This window comes from Pelodiscus sinensis, chromosome 23 (genome assembly GCF_049634645.1).
Source record: "Pelodiscus sinensis isolate JC-2024 chromosome 23, ASM4963464v1, whole genome shotgun sequence".
Lineage (NCBI taxonomy): Eukaryota > Metazoa > Chordata > Testudines > Trionychidae > Pelodiscus > Pelodiscus sinensis.
In genome coordinates, this window is record NC_134733.1 from 16847600 (window position 1) to 16863472 (window position 15873).

Sequence of the window (15873 nt, forward strand, 5' to 3'; positions counted from 1 at the left end):
GTGGCGCTAGGCAGGCGCACATAAATGCCCCAGCGGGCGGGCGGCCTGCGGGCACCGTGCTGGGGACCCCTGCTTTAGAGGGTGGAACATAAAGTGTTAAAAAAAATCCCTTTGATCGTTTTTTGAAGTTCTAGTGCAGCAAAAATAAAATGTAGTTTTCTTCTCCCCTTTCCACACTTGTGGAGCTGAAAACATTCCAAACTGAATTAGGAGGGAGGAATGGATCTGAAGATCAGAGTTTTGAGACAAAGGTACAATACTGAAGTTATTGCAAATTAGAAACACCTCCTTCCCCCAAAAAATGCAGAAAAATCAATCTGAAATAGCAACTGAAAACCTAATCAGTACGCATTTGTCCAGTTTGCAGTCACAAGCAAAAACACAGAGATCCTCCTAAATTGAATTAAGTCTTGCCACTGACAAGCTGGATGCTTCTGGAAATAAGAATGACAAGCAAGTAGCTTATAATTTAAAAGGTAACATTTTCAATCATGGATATTTAGACACATCACAAACAGCCTGATTTTTGCAATGCAGAATATATTTGGAGTTTAGACAATTCCTTCGTGCCTGGCACTTTTGAAAATGAGGCCACTAATTGAACTGCCACCTCCACATCTTGTTTTTGAAAATTGTGGCCTAAAGAAACAATTATACTCAATTCTACTGACTTAGCCTGGGCCCAATTCCACAAAGTTATGGGTAACCCTATTCATGCAAACAGCCCCACTGGTGGCTGTGTGATCACTCATGTAAGTGAAGCTATTCCCACATGAATCATAGAATCTTAGAATACGAGAACTAGAAGGGACCTCGAGGGGTCATCAGGTCCAGTCCCCTGCCCTCACGGCAGGACCAAGCACCATGAAGACTGCCCCTGACAGGTGTTTGTCTAAACTGCTCTTAAATATCTCCAATGATGGAGATTCCACAACCTCCCTAGGCAATTTATTCCAGTTTTTTTCCACCCTGACACTTAGGAAAATTTTCCTAATGTCAAACCTAAACCTCCCTTGTTGCAGTTTATGCCCATTGCTTCTTGTCCTATCCTCAGAGATTAAGGAGAATAATTTTTCTCCCTCCTCCTTGTAACACCCTTTTGGGTACTTGACAACTGCTATCATGCCCCCTCTCAGTCGTCTCTTTTCCGAACTAAACAACCCCCATTCATTCAGTCTTCCCTCATTGGTCATGTTCTCTAGACCTTTAATTATTTTTGTTGCTCTTCACAGATGACCACACTCTTGCAAAGGCACATACGTTCTTAAAAAGCAGACTTTGAGACAGTGCCTCGAACAACTAGAGAGTCTTGGCAGGGAGGAGACGAACATTCCTGCACCGTGATAGCCTGATTTGGTTTGCTGGCATGTGGCCAGTGCTTTCCAGCTATGCACATATCCAAGCTGATCTAGATCCGAGCCACCGCGCAGCACATGTACACAGACATGCAGACCAACCTACCCAGGACACCACTCTTCCGTTGAAGCACGGTAGCTTTGCATTGTCATCCGAGATCTCTTCCTTCACCACCCTGAAAAATAAAACCATCGAGAGCTTGTATCAGCATCGGAGGCAGCTTTTAACAGGTTCTAATCCTTGACATCAGAACTGTTCTTTGCTCTGGTCATCCCAATGTAGCACTGAGATCATCCACTGTAAGTAATGCTCCAGGCCTTTAGGGGGCATAACTGTACTCCTCTGCTTTTTGTTCTGTTCATCTCCTGAGTCAGGAGTGGGGAACATAAGACCCAGGAGTCGCAACCCACCCCTGGCTTGCCTGGATTCAGCCCCCCAGGCTTGGGGTTTCCCCAGCACTGCAGAGCCCACCTTGCATTCCAGCTCCTTGCACTGTCCCACCATGGGGCTGCAGCATACAAGATCTCCTAGCCTGGCCCCCATAGGCTCTGGTGTGCAAGGAGAATATGGGGGAGAGTCTCATCCGTGAGGATTTGGTTTTTCTTTTTTGTTTCTCACTTGTAAGTGGCCCCCGACTGATTTTTCTGTGGGTCAGCTGCCCCCGACACAAAAAAAGTTTCCCCACCCTTGTCCTAAGCCATCTAGTGCAATAGAAAGAATCGTGCTGGCTCTGATGCATTTCCTGGCATCTAGAAGACAGCTATTCATCTATTGGGTAAAAAACGCTGGCCAGGTCAGTGAATGTGTCTACTGGACAAGCTGTCCGCTCCCCTCTGGCTACAGAGTCCAGGATGTGCAGAGGTGAAGTCTCGGTAAATGTTATTTCAGCTGGGGACTGTTTATCTTAGTGATTGTGGAATCTGGGAGAAAGGCCAAGATGAGCATCAAGCTGTGGCCGCCACCCGTTATGAAGGCATATGAGCAGGCTTGCAAAGGGCCAGGCACACATTTTAGTTGGGTTTGTGAGAGCGACCGAAGCACCAAGGAGGAGCCTGGATTACGAGTTACAGACTCAAAACCACTGAAGGCTTTTCACGGACTTCAAAATGCTTTGGCTCAAGCGCAGAGAGAGAACACGAGACGCATTTCACACAGGGAGGGCCCTACCAAATTCACAGCCATGGAAAACACTCCCAGGACCATGGCATCTAGGCTCATGTGCTTTTACTCGATACTAGGTTTGAAAAATCGGTAAATTTCACATCTTCAGCAGTTTAAAAACTAAAATTTCACAGGATCGTAGCCGGTGGGTCACACCCCAAAAGGAGATCGTGGCGAGAGGGGGAAGGGTCACAAACCGGCTGTGGAGGGGTCATGGGATTGCCATCCTCACTTCTGTGCTGGATTCTGAAGGCTGCAACCACAGTTTCCTGCAGCCACGGGGGGTTCCAAGACGGGGTGGTGGGTCTGATTTTCCCTGGGCTCCTCACTGCTAGTCCTGGCCTGCTTGGGAGGGGCAACACTTGTTCTCTCTCTTCACGGCTGCAGAAGGCGCTGCACCCCTTTCCCCCAGGAACAGAGCATCCTGCAGCAGAGGGAGGCAGCAGAGGCGGATCTGCCTGGTCTCTCCTCACCCCCAGCAGCTATGCAGGAGATGAGCAAGTCCTGTCCCTCTACTGCCTAGTAGGAGCTAAGAAGCCCCCTTGGATGGGGCACTCCTAGGCACAGGAAGACATCCGATTTCCCGGGGAAGGACTTATTTCATGGTCTGAGACACATTTTTCACAGCTGTGAAATTTGTAGGGCCTTACCTATGCTAAACAGACATCATAGGGGACACCAGTGTTCCTCACATTGGGGGTCCTAACGTATGTTAGAAGGGCTGGGGTATTGCCACTCGTACTTCTGTGCTGCCTTTGGAGCTGGGTGGCCTGACTGTGTCGGCTGCTGACTGAGGCCCCAGCTTCGCAAGCAGATGCATAGAAATGCAGGTGGCAATACTCACCATGCCATCCTTGCTTCTGCACCGCTGCTGGCTCCCAGCCAGCAGCCACTGATCTCCAGCTGCCCAGCTCTGAAGGCAGCGCCGCCACCCCCTCCCTACCCCCGCAGCAGCACAAAAATAAGGGTAACAGTACCGCCCCGCCCACAACACATACACAATAAACTTGCCACCTCCCCACAACTGCCTCATGGGTCAGGACTCCTACAAATACAACACTGTGAAATTTTAGGTTTAAGTAGCTGAAATCACGAAACATATCATTTATAAAACCTTAGGTCTGTGACACTGACCAAAAGGGACCAGGAATTTGATAGGGCCCTACGAATAGGCCACAAAGCAGATAACAGGGCATCGACTTCTAGTTAGTACTGAGGCTAAGTCTACCCTGGCACTTTACAGCACTGTAACTTTCTGGATCAGGGGTGTGAAAACACATGTTCCCAGTGCTGTAAAGCGCCCGTGTGAACCCGACTATGTGCTGGGAGCCGTGTCTCTAGCACTCTTTGGAAGTGCTTTACACAAAGCACTGGGAGAGCTTTCTTCCCACGCTCATGCCATGGCCACACTGACAGTTTAAAGTGGTGCTACAGCTGCGCTTTGAGCTTTTAAGTGCAGGCAAAGCCTTACACTGCAGGTGGAACCTCTTACATTCAGGACTGTCCGGCAACATCCGTGGTCCAGCAGGATCATGGACGTGGCTGGACCAGAGAGCCCCGGCAGCCAGGAATGTGAACCACTCTGGCAATCCAGCAGAAGGGAGCCCCACCATCAGACTGGTGAGCCCCAGCACTGGAGCTCCCCAGCCAGGCAGGGCAACTATGGGACCGGCAAGCCCCATTCCTGCGGAGCCCCCTCCTGACACGGCAGAAGCTGGGCAGCTGCAGAGCCGAGTCGCAGGCGAGCCCTGGCGGGATGTGGCAGCAGCGGGGCCCCCAGCAGCCAGTGAGCCCCATCCCCAGCTGAGCGCAGCAGCGGCGGAGTCCCATCCCCAAGAAGCCTCAGCCAGGTGGGCCAGAAGTGGGGCTGCGGTGGCTGGGGAGCTCCGTCCCAAAGAGCCCCAGCTGGCTGGCGTCAGCAACCCGACCCCAAGTCCTGCAGCAGGGCTGCAGCCCAGTGGCAGTGGGGCTAGAGTGCAGCCAGCCATAGGATGTATCCTGGAAGCCCTGGGGCAGGGGACCTCCCCTAATCCGGCAAATTCCCTCATTCAGGACCAGCGAGGTTCCGAGGGTGCCAAACCAGGGAGGTCCAACCTGGACAACCTAGAAGTGAATGCTACGCCAGTATCAAATCTCCACGCTTTGCCTCCCATTCTCTACCCCCTTACGCAATCCCGCAGCACAGCAAGACAGTGTCCCTGCCCACAGCTGCTGAAGAGAGAACAGCTGTGTGTGGGGAGAGAGACAGCCCTTCCTCTCCTCACAGTGCTGTCTGCGCAGGCTGCCAGGAGAACAAAGGTAGGATCCCAGATCCAGAGGGGCCAAGATTTCATTTTCTGCTGGTGTTCCAGCTCCAGCGTCTCAACTGCCCCAGGAGAAGTAGCACTGCAGTGCACCACACTGGCCATGCAGGAAGGAGGCACCTACGCCTGTAAGCAAGAGACTAAGCGGGTCAATTTCACTCTCCGTGGGACAGCCTCTAATTCACTTTCTTAAAGGCACCCCATACAATTAAAAAACCTGCCTCCCCCAAAAGCTTCTTCGAAGGGGAGTGACCCAGGTCGATTTCACAGACCGTTTTATTTCCATGTCCCCCACTTGCTGCTTTATAGCGGTGCAGTAAAACAGCAGCAAACCTTGGACATCAGTTAGCCCACAAGGGGACTTGACTCATCTATGGGTCTTCCCAAAGTCTCCGACATCCAACCCCCACACCCAGCAGTCCACTCCACAAGAGACACACTGTGCTGGGGGGAAGGCAGCCTCAGAATAGCCTTACTCCTGCCTGGACCAGGCCTTCTTCCCTCTGGGGACCAAATGCCTTGTCCCCTGCAATCTCTCCTTCCCTCTCTCCTTTTGCCCCTCTAAGCTCCGGTGGCCCAGCTCCATTTCCTTTCCTGATGTTGGTCAGGAACTCCCTGCTTTCCTGCACCTTTATCCTGGCTTTGCCCTGCCTAGACTAGGGATGTAATAGTGTAGTCAATTAATGAATTATCCAATAACTAAAAGCTTATAGGTTAATGCTATAATATATGCATTTCTCTCTCTCTCTCTCCCCCCCCCCCCAACCCACCTGGACAGGGGCTGCTGCTGCCTCTGTATCAGAGGCAGCAGCACAGGATACCAGGTAGCTGGTCTGTGAGGGGAGCTGGTTTTTGAACTGGCTCTCCTCGTGGACCAGCTCCCGCTTGGCACCCTGCATGGAGTGGAAGGGGACTCCTCAGGCGTGGGGCCACAGTGCACTGGCTGCCGCTGCCGCCCCCGCCCCCAGGGACTACAGAATAGTCGACTAACTGATAAGAACTCATGAGGTTACTCGACTATTCAACTAATCGATATTGAACATCTAGTCTAGTCTGGCTTTCACCTCCATTTGCAGTCACCTTTGCTCTGAGTCGGACGCATTCCATCTGCCTCCACCCTCTGGCTCGCTCCCTGCTCCATTTCTGCTCCAGGGTCGGCTAGCAAGGAAAGGACTGTTGTGTTTCAAGGGATTTGAAGGAACAGAAGGAGATTGGGCAATGTGTTATGCCAGGATGCAGGATCCCTGGCACCCAAACCTTTGTGGTTTCAATGTACCAGTGGGGAGTAGGGTTGCGCCAGGACTAACAGAGCTGGACGAAGGCTCAGAGGATCCATGGCTGCACAGATCCACTCACAGAGGCGATGTGGTGGGGATGCTGATTCTCCTCCATCCTCCACCCGCACCTTTGCAGTGCATGGCCCAGCTACTTGGACAAGGCTCCTGTGCCCTATTCATCTTTGCATGGCATTAAAAGGCATGAAGTACTCGAATAGCAAATATCATCCCCAAACTCTTTACAGTCACGAATGAGTCCAGCCATCTAGGAAGTTTCACCAAATTAAATTTCACCAAATATTAATTTCATCAAATGAAATTAATAGGAAGCAAGTTTAAAACAAACAAAAGGAAGTTTTTCTTCAGGCAGCGCAGTCAACCTGTGGAACTCCTTGCCAGAGGATGTTGTGAAGACCAGGACTTTAACAGGGTTCAAAAAAGAGCTAGATAAGTTCATGGAGGTTAGGTCCATCAATGGGTATTAGCCAGGATGGGTAGGGATGGTGTCCCTAGCCTCTGCTTGTCTGGAAATGGATGACAGGAGAGGTATTACGTGATGATTATCTGTTGTGTTCCTTCCCACATCTGGGGCATCTGGCAGTGGCCACTGTCAGCAGACTGGATACTGTGCTAGATGGACCTTTGCTCTGACCCACTCTGGCCATTCTCATGTTCTGCCTGTACAGCAGGCATTTAGCAGCATGCAGAAACACTTCAAGGTACTTTGGGGAGGAGAGTGAAAAGGAATGTTGTATCTCAATCCAAGCATCAATGGGGCAGACAGCAGGCAATTTAGGGCCTAATAATCCAAAGCCTTTTAAGTTGATGGATCAGGCCCGTAAGGAGACAAAATGTAACGGCCCAAGTTAGTATTTGGACAGAACAGGTGGGTTAAGGCCTCTGCTCCTACAAATATTGCCTGTGGGACCCCTGAAGACAGAAGCCCAGATCAACATCTAACACCAATCAGGGGCATTACTTCACAGTGCGGGCTCACAAGAGAAAAATCACCCATTGGGTTCAGTACCATTACCACTCACTTCTTGGTTCTCCCCATTCAAGAGCTGACCATGCACAGACCCACCCATACTACCAGCCACGGATGCAGCCCCCACTGATCCAGCATGAGCAGTGTGTACAGGCGGAGTGGTACAGTCAAGAGCAGTGGTTCCCAATCTATGGTCTGTGGATGGTACTGCAGGGGGATCCATGAAACGTTTAAAAATAAAGATCAGGCTCACTACTTAGAAAAGGAAAAGAAAAGGTTTTTTTCTCCCCCAGGGAAGGGGAGGGGGATCCATGAAATTTCAGTAGATTGAAAAGGGGTCCATGTGCAAAAAAAGGTTGGGAACCACTGGTCAAAGGCATTCACAATTAAAAGGGCAGCAACAGTTCAAAAGAGTGTCACACTGGAAATGAAGTCAATGGCCACGCCAAAAGGCTGCCCAGTATCAAAAGGCCCTGATTCCGAACTCTCCTCCCCTGAGAGTCGGAGAGCAAAGGCCACAGTCTTTCTGATTAGCTCCAGCATCAAAGAGTAGAGTCAGGTCCAAAGATTTTTAAACCTACTCTCAAAACGTTCTTCAGTTATCCACTCGCCCCAGCTTTTACCAACAGGAAAGTTTAACTGTTCAGACAGTTTGTTTGTTCTAGAGCTCTCACACCCTAGCAGCACAAGGCGGTGGGAGAAGATTGACCACAATTTTAGGGGCAAGCCACTGGATTTATTTCTTTATCCATAAGTAAATACACACCAGACACTCCAGTGACATTGTTAGTAAGAAAACAAACACGCACACCCAAGCTGGGCTGAGTTCCCAGGTTTCCTTTTAAAGGGCTTCGTTTCACGTTTTTAACCGTGATGTTTTTCGTCCCAGGCATCCCATCCCTTGAATTTTGAATTTCAAGTTCACAGAAGCTCTGAATCAATGTAAAACTCAGCCAGAAATGAGGTTTGGGGTCAAAGCCATGTCAAATCATCATATTCTTCATGCCTTCTGCCCAGAGCCAGCACACAGCCCACGTTTACTCAAGATAAGAATCATGCGCCCAAGCCTCCCGAGGAAGGATGGCCTTGTGGGTAAGGCATGGGACTAGGGCTCAAGAGAGCTGGGTTCAGTTCCAACTCTGCCCCAGAGGGTGAAGGCGCATGGAAGTCATGCTCCCCTAGATCTCAGAGCCTGTAAACTGGGTAACACCATTTCCTTTATTTGTTTAAACCAGTGGTTCTCAGGCTTTTTGGCCCACAGCCCACCCTGCTCAATGCAGGCCTTACTGGACCACCAGACAGCCACCCATGACGACAAAATTGATGAAGGTGGGGAAATGGAGGTCTGAGTGGAAGGCAGGGTGCAGGTGCAGGAGGAGGGCGAGGGGGTTGCAGGAGGAGGGTGAGGGTGCAGGAATGGGCTGAGGATGGGGGTCTTGGAGCAAGGGTATAGGTGTGGGGTGGGGGGGGGTCTCAGTGGGAGGAGGTGCATGAGAGGAATGGGGGATATGAGGTCTGGGCATGAGGGGATGGGACCGCTTACCTAGCTCCGTGCCTTCCGCTGCTCCCAGGCACTGCCCCTGCACTGCTTCTATTGGCTGTGATTCCAGCCAATGGGAGCAGTGAGGAAAGCCTCCAGGTGAGTGATTTCCTGCACAGCTGTTCCCCGTCTGGGGGTAGGAGGAGTAGCAGTGCACAGAGCTACTTCCTTCCCTCACTAGCTAGATCCATCCTATGAGGCTCGCCCCTTCGCCTTCCTCCTGCCAGTGGGAAGCTGGTGCTCTAACCTCACAGAGGGGGGCCGCAGGGCTGGAGCACCAGTGCAGGCTCCCTGCTGCAAGGGACTGGGGCAAGCCCCAAGCCCACGGTCCACCTGCAAGATGGTCACGGACCACGCTTTGAGAACCACTGGTTTAGGTTAAGCCCTTTGAGGCAGGCACGGGAATATCACAGGGCCTGTAATCAGTGCACTCTCCACCTTGGCAAAGGAGAGATCAGACTGCGTTTGTGTGCAACAAGGTCTATATTGACCTTGTGGTTTTCCCTTGTCCTCTAGCTCCCCCACTAAATAAAATAGCTTGTACTGCTGAAGAGCGTTGCACACGGCCTCCCTAAATCCTGGCCTGGACTTCTCAGTGATGGAAGAGACTGTTGACTACTCTACAGTCAATACTTCTGGAGTTGTCCAGATGAATACAGCTGTATCTAAATAACTAGTGGTTCCACAGTACTGGGAGTAATTAGCAATTGCCTTGCAGCTATGTGTTCACAACAAGTCCCCAGTGAGCCAGCTTCTAGCTCTACTAAACAGTTACAGATGTCATCTTTCAGCAGGGCACATTCAACTAGATTTTTATGACTGTTGCTTTAGGCTACAGACAGTCCTCACTTAAGCAAGATAAAATGAAGATTAAGGAAGCGTGAGCTCTGAAATTCCGTCACCTTTCTCGCTGCTCTCTGTCCCTGTCTCAAAGGCTGCAATCCATCACAAACCGCTCTTGAAGTTTAAGACAAAGTGGAAAATTCTTAGGGGTTCTTAAAAAGGCCAACAGAAGAAATGTTTTGAAGAAGAACACATTACTGAGGGAAGGGAGGAGGTTTCTAAGCAGGGTAGATAAAACGGACGACTGTTTTAAAGAAAAATAAAATTGGCTTTTTATTTAAATGGACTACTCTCTCAAAAATAAGCCTGTTTAAAATTAAATTTGAAACTATGACCATCTATATTAAGGTCCAAATTTACTATAAAATGTATGAAATATTTGATATTACATTTTTAAAAGTTACATTCAAGCAATACTTGTTTGCTGCCAATATTTAAAGAAAATCAGACCACTGCACAGGTGGAAGTCACTGGCTAAGAACCTGGAACCAGGATTTGTTGAACCAGAACAGCTTTTGGCAATAGTAGCTTCTTGTGCAGATGCACAGAGATTATTTTCTGTTTGTCAGTTTATTCATCTAGTTCAGTTCACTGACTATTCATTGCAAGTCGAGAAACTAGGAGTTGAAAAAGCAAGAAAGCTTGCTTTCCTCTCCCAAGTTGCGAATAAAAAAAAAAAAAAAGATGAGAGGACGAGATCTACTAATTCTAAAATCTCGAAAGACAAATTGCCCAGAAACAATCAGTTCAATTCACTAACTAGCACGCAGACTCCCTTTGTTCAACAAGTTATTTTAAAATACAAAATGTGTTTTGACAAGCTTATTTTATTCCCTTCTTTATCTAAAACATGTAAGGGAGTTTTATTTAACAATAATTTTGAAGTTCTGTATTTGTGCATTTTTAATTGAATTATAATTCCTATCCAAATTCCACTTGATATTTATCAGGAATTTAAAGTAATTAAGACGACGAAATGAGTCATTCACCATTTTCTAATAAAAAAAGTAAAAACTAAAAATCTGAATAAATGTATAATTATATATTTTCTATATATAATTTCTTAAACAAATCTGTAGGGATAGAATGTATCCTCTTGGTTAGCAAAAAAAAAGTACCAAATTTAACATAAAGGCTATTATTGGTCGCAAATCAACTTGTTTTATTAATTGCCAACCAATTAAAATCAACATTTTTGTAGGAAAACAACAAAAATTAAGCATAAAACAAGATTTAAATCAAGGTTTCCTGCTTACTGATTTAAATTGTGATTCAAATTGGTGATCACAATGAATCCACCCTGTTTTTAATATACTCAGATCTTGTATCGTGAGTACTTAGAAGGGCTTGGTCGCGGCTCGAACGTTCAAGAGTTCTCTGCCTGAAAAAGCAATGAAAAATGCCTCATGGAACTGCTAACGTGAAACCAGGGGCAGAATTAGTTTGCAGGGAACCTTGATGTAAATAATTGATTTAAATCTTCTTTTGCATTTGTAATATTTTTGTCCCCTTTGAAGCCTAGTAACTGTTGCTATAAGACCACATTGTCCTTTATTTATATTTTTTGCTCTCCTGCTGCTGCTGTGTTAAAGACTCACATGAATCATGGGGAGATGAACTCTACACAAAGTGCTGTCAGATCAGCAGTGGGGAAAATATTTGCTCTCTCTAATATCTGTTCGAAAGATCTTAGTCATGCTACCGCCACTACCTACCTTTGCAACCAATCGTTGGAAGCTGAAGCTACACAAATTCAGACTGGAAATAAGGAATTCATTTTTAAAGGCAATAGTAATAACTATTGGGATAATTTACCCAGGGTTGTGGTAGATTCTTCATAGAATCATAGGGTTGGAAGAGACCTCAGAAGCTCAAAGCAGGACCAATCCCAACTAAATGAAGACTGGCTGTTTTCCTAAAAGCTCTGCTCTAGGAATTATTCTGGGGAAATTCCTTTAGCTTGTGCTATATACGCTAGGTCAGATGAGGTGATCACAGCAGTCTCTCTGCCCTTCGAATCTTCGCATTCAGAGATTTCAAAGCCCTTTGTGCCAAAAGAGACAAGTCTCAATTTCTCCTTTTTCACACTGTTTCTTGCAGCAAGGCGTGCACTTTTAAGCAGGCGACACTAAACTCTCTCAATTGCCATTTTAAAACGTGACTGATGTATTTGCACTTTCCACTGTCCAGTGCTGAGAGGACCGACTATTGAATTTCACTTTGCTGTTGGTCATCATCAGCTTCTAACAAACCAGCATCCAGCTGCCATTTTGGGGTTGCAAACATTTGTGTGTGCACATGGGGGAGGGGCTGTTAAATGCTACCAGTGGAAATTTAAAGAGACCCCGTTATGGACATTTCTATTACAGGTTGAAACTCTCTAAACTGGGACACTCTGATCCTGGACCAGAGTCTGGATCATTGCTGGACCAGAGACTTAGTGGAGGACTGGTGCTTGGGAGTCCAGTGTGCTGCAGCAGGGCTGCCCAGTGGCCAGCGGCAGAGGGGGAGCCAGCCAAGAGGCCTGCAGCCAGGCAAGAGCTGGGGGTGGGGCTGGTGACAGAGAAACCAGAAATGACTTCTCTTGGTCCAGAAAAATCCCTCATCCAGGACCACTCTGGCCCCAAGGGTGTCAGACGTGGAAGGTCCAACTAGTAGTCAGTCTTTGTTTAAACTAACATCCTTCAATTTGGGCCAAGTTTTGATCTGACAATATTCCTTGAATTTGGACAAGAATAGGAACCCTTTGCCCACTCCTGAGATCAGATCTACTGGGGCAGACCCCAGGGCTGCGCAGAGGTCCAGGGACCAAATTCAGCAAAGCACTGAAGCGTATGCTTAACTTCACGCACAAGTCCTGTTCCAGTCAGATTACGCACATCTTCAGTGTTTTGCTGAATCCGCACTGACGCGTTTCATGGGTTCTGCTGCAAGATCAGGACTCGAGATGCGATGGTCTTTTAATGTGAGTGGCTATGTCGCACGCTAGCATGGCTATTTTAGCACAAGGAAGTATCATTCCTGGGAATTATAGCCCAGCCCTGGGCATCCCTAAAGACTAGTTGAATTCCATTCATGGGCAGAATCACAGAAGTCATCAAGGCTACAAACACAAGTAAATGCAAGCATGCTGGGATTTACAGTACTACGGCTCGAGTGTTTGACTTTTGGGGCCACTCAGATATGTGATGGGGCTCACATGTTGGGTGGGTTACGTTGTTCATCCACTCCCCCCCAGTTGCTATCTTTTCCAAATGCCTTGGTGGCCTTTAAAAAGATCCTGAAAGCCAAGGAATATGTGATTTTGCTGCTCCCTAGCTCAGAAAGCTTCAGTCGTACACTTGATGGAAAAACAGATACATCAAAGTCACCACTTCCAAGGCAATGGACTTTAGCACGAGATCTCCGGGGGAAGGGTTTCCAACTCAGCTGCAGTTTAAACTATCAAATACAGCCCCGGGCTATGAGGCAGGAGAATGACAGTCTGCAATTCCCAGCTGGCTCTGGGTAGCAGCACATAGTGCCAAAAGTATCGAACACTGCAGCTGCCACTATAAATCATTATTTGTAGGGAAGAGGCAGCACAGGGTTGCCAGAAGGTGGCAACAGCGAGCTGAGGGAGGGAGAAAAAAAGCACGTGGCTTTGTTCATTCAATTTGGGGCCTTCTTTGAAAGCACAGCTCCAAGGCAAGGCCCCTCACTTTCCTGCACAAGAGCAGAGGTGCAGGGCTTGTGTGAAGAACACGCATCAGCGCCAGCGCCAGGTCTTGCGAACACACAAGAGCGGCAGACCTGCCCAAAATACAACCCATGGGCCAGATTCGGCCTGCCAAGACACCAGATCTGGCCTGCAGATGCTGCGGGAAGCCCTAGGCAGGCTCCCTGCCTGTCTTGCCCCTTCCGCACACCACTCAAATGCGGCTATGGGGCAGTTTTTCTTTAAAAACTGAGTCTGGAGGGGAGAGGGGAAAGCTTTAGGAGCTGCTCCCATCCCCAGCACAATCCCACTGGCCAGTTTCTGGCTAGAAATTGGCCAATGGAGCTGCCTGTTTCAATAACAAGCACAAGGGACTGCAGCCTGTGTGGGAGTGGAGTAGGCAGGGAGGCTGATTCAGGAACGGATGCTGGCTGGTAAGTCTCCTGGACAGAGTCTGCCTCTGGCACCCTAGACCCTCCCTTCCCCAACCCTCTGCCCCCTACTCCACATATGCAAATCCTCTGCCCCTTCCTGTACCCATATCCCCTCTCAGATCCAGCATCCCAATCCCCTGCCCAGATCACAGTCCCCTCCTCCCCTAGCTCACAACACAAACCCCTGCACCCCCTCCTGTACCCCAATTCCCTGCCTTTGGTCACAATCCAACCCCCTGCACTCCAGTCCAGTGCCTCAGGTCACAACTGCCTCCGTCATCCAAACTCCCTCCCTTACCCCAAGCTCCCTTCTGCACCCAACCTCCATCCCAGGCCCCTCACCGCCTCCATTAATATCATGAAAGAGCACAGCCTTCGACCACTTTTCAAATTCTTGGGAATGCCCCCCCCATCAAAAATTATTGCCCACCCCTAGGCTAGGGGCTTGCAGGATCAGGCCCTGAGTGATGGACTCGCTTCCCAAGCCTGATGGAGGCTGGCACAGTGAGGAGGAGCAGAGAGGCTGGGCAGCTTCTTAGCTGGAGGACTCCTGCCAAGCAGCTGAAGCAAGACACCTTAAAACACAATGGGGGGGGGGGGGGAGTGGTGCACAATGGAAGGAAAAATACGATGCTTCCCCCTTCCGCAGCATGTTCTGTGGTAATGGGAGTGAGGGCCACTGGGCAGCTAGAAAAACAGAGCCTCAGCCCTGACTCTGGAGAAGGTATTTGCTACCTAGGCCACATAGTCAAGGAGGTGCAGTGCTTATTACTGCCAAGAGCAAGCATTTGCCAGACCGAGACCCTGCTCTCTCGATCTCTCTTCCGGGTCTTCTGTGTCTCCTGGTCTTTGCCATGCCCCTCAGACCTTCCTGCGGCATGTGCATTGCACAACGCTGGGCGCAACCCACCGCTAAACAAACAGCGAGCAGCAATAAAACAAGCCGGTTCCTGGAACTCAGGCTGCAGGTGGCCTGAGGGCAACAACCGTCTCCTGGAAGTGGCCTGACCCCGTCCCAGCCACGCAGCCGACCCTTCCGTGCAGGGGCAGGGTGCACCTGAGGAGGAGTGAGCCGGCAAGAGACGCTCACACCCATAGATTCACAATATACACCCCTGCCTCTGTCACTTCCACTCCAATGCAGCTGATGAAGTGGGTTTTACCCATGAACGCTCACGCCCTGATACATCCGTTAGCCTCCAAGGTGCTGCAGCTTCCTCGTCGTTTCTGCCCTGTCCTGCCATCTTCAGCAGAGGAACCTTTAAACCCCTCCAGGCACCTGCCAGGTAGGGCAAATGGAGTGCAGGGAGGGGCAGGGACTCATCCAGGAGCCAGGAACAGGATCCGGGAACCCACAAGCACTGCTGCTGAGGAAAGCTGACAGCACGCGGGCACCTTCTCCAGGGGCGGGGGGGCCACGTTCACTGTTCTGGTGAGAAGCGATTTGAAACCCACTTCAGGAATGTGTAACCCACAGGCACAGAGAGCATCAGGAAATGAGCAGAGTCTGCTCTGCAACCTGAGCCAAGAGGCACGTGGCTTTTAGCTCAGGCAGTAGAGGCTCGTGGCATTAGCCCCTAAGGCGGGGGTGGGCAAAGGGGCCTCCTCAGGCCGGATCTGGCCCGCCAAGAGGGTTGATCCAGCTCGTGGCTGCCCTGATGCTCCCCCACCCCAGGCCAATCGAGACCTGGGGACGGGGGAGCGCGTGAAGGCTCCCCACCGCCGGGGGTGCACTGGGCGCCTCTGGCAGGGTGGGGCTGAGCTGGGGAGCCAGAGATGTCCGTTCCCCTGCCCCAGGCTCTTCCAAGTGGCTGGGAGGCTTGGTGCCTCCCAGACTAAGGGGAAAGCCAGCCTACCACCCCCCCTCTCCGCCACCCTTCCTCCACGGAGGGGTGCAGCCCCCTGGTTGGCCTAGGGGCAGAGGGAGCACGGGAAGTCTCCTCACACTGCCAGGGTGAGCAGTGCCTAGAGGGAGCCGCCAGCTGTTCAAAGCAGCTGGCACTTCTCTCCAGGTGCCGGGTACCCCTGGCAGGGCAATGGGCCAAGACTTCACGAGCTCTCCCGCTCCCAGGCCAATCAGGGTCTGAGGGTGGGGGAACACACACCTGAGGCCCCGCCCCTTCCGGGGCAGCCCATGTCCACTTCTGAAATTCGCGAAGTGTTCCCCCCTCCCGTCCCCCCCCCCTGGCCCTAAAGTCCCAGGTTCAATCCCAGCAGCCAGGTCTGCCAGCTCTACAAATGGAATCAGTCGTGGGGAGCAGAAACGTCCCTGGC

At 50.1% G+C, this 15873-nt stretch overlaps 1 protein-coding gene across 2 annotated transcripts in view; it reads right to left on the reverse strand.

Annotated features, from left to right (window-relative positions):
- DVL1 (dishevelled segment polarity protein 1) overlaps positions 1 to 15873 on the reverse strand; it is a 224459-nt gene that overhangs the window by 124294 nt on the left and 84292 nt on the right. For both annotated transcript variants that reach the window (XM_075906879.1, XM_075906880.1), the window contains exon 2: positions 1462 to 1531. In XM_075906879.1, coding sequence (XP_075762994.1) covers positions 1462 to 1531 — 70 coding nt within the window. The remainder of the gene's footprint in view (positions 1 to 1461; positions 1532 to 15873) is intronic.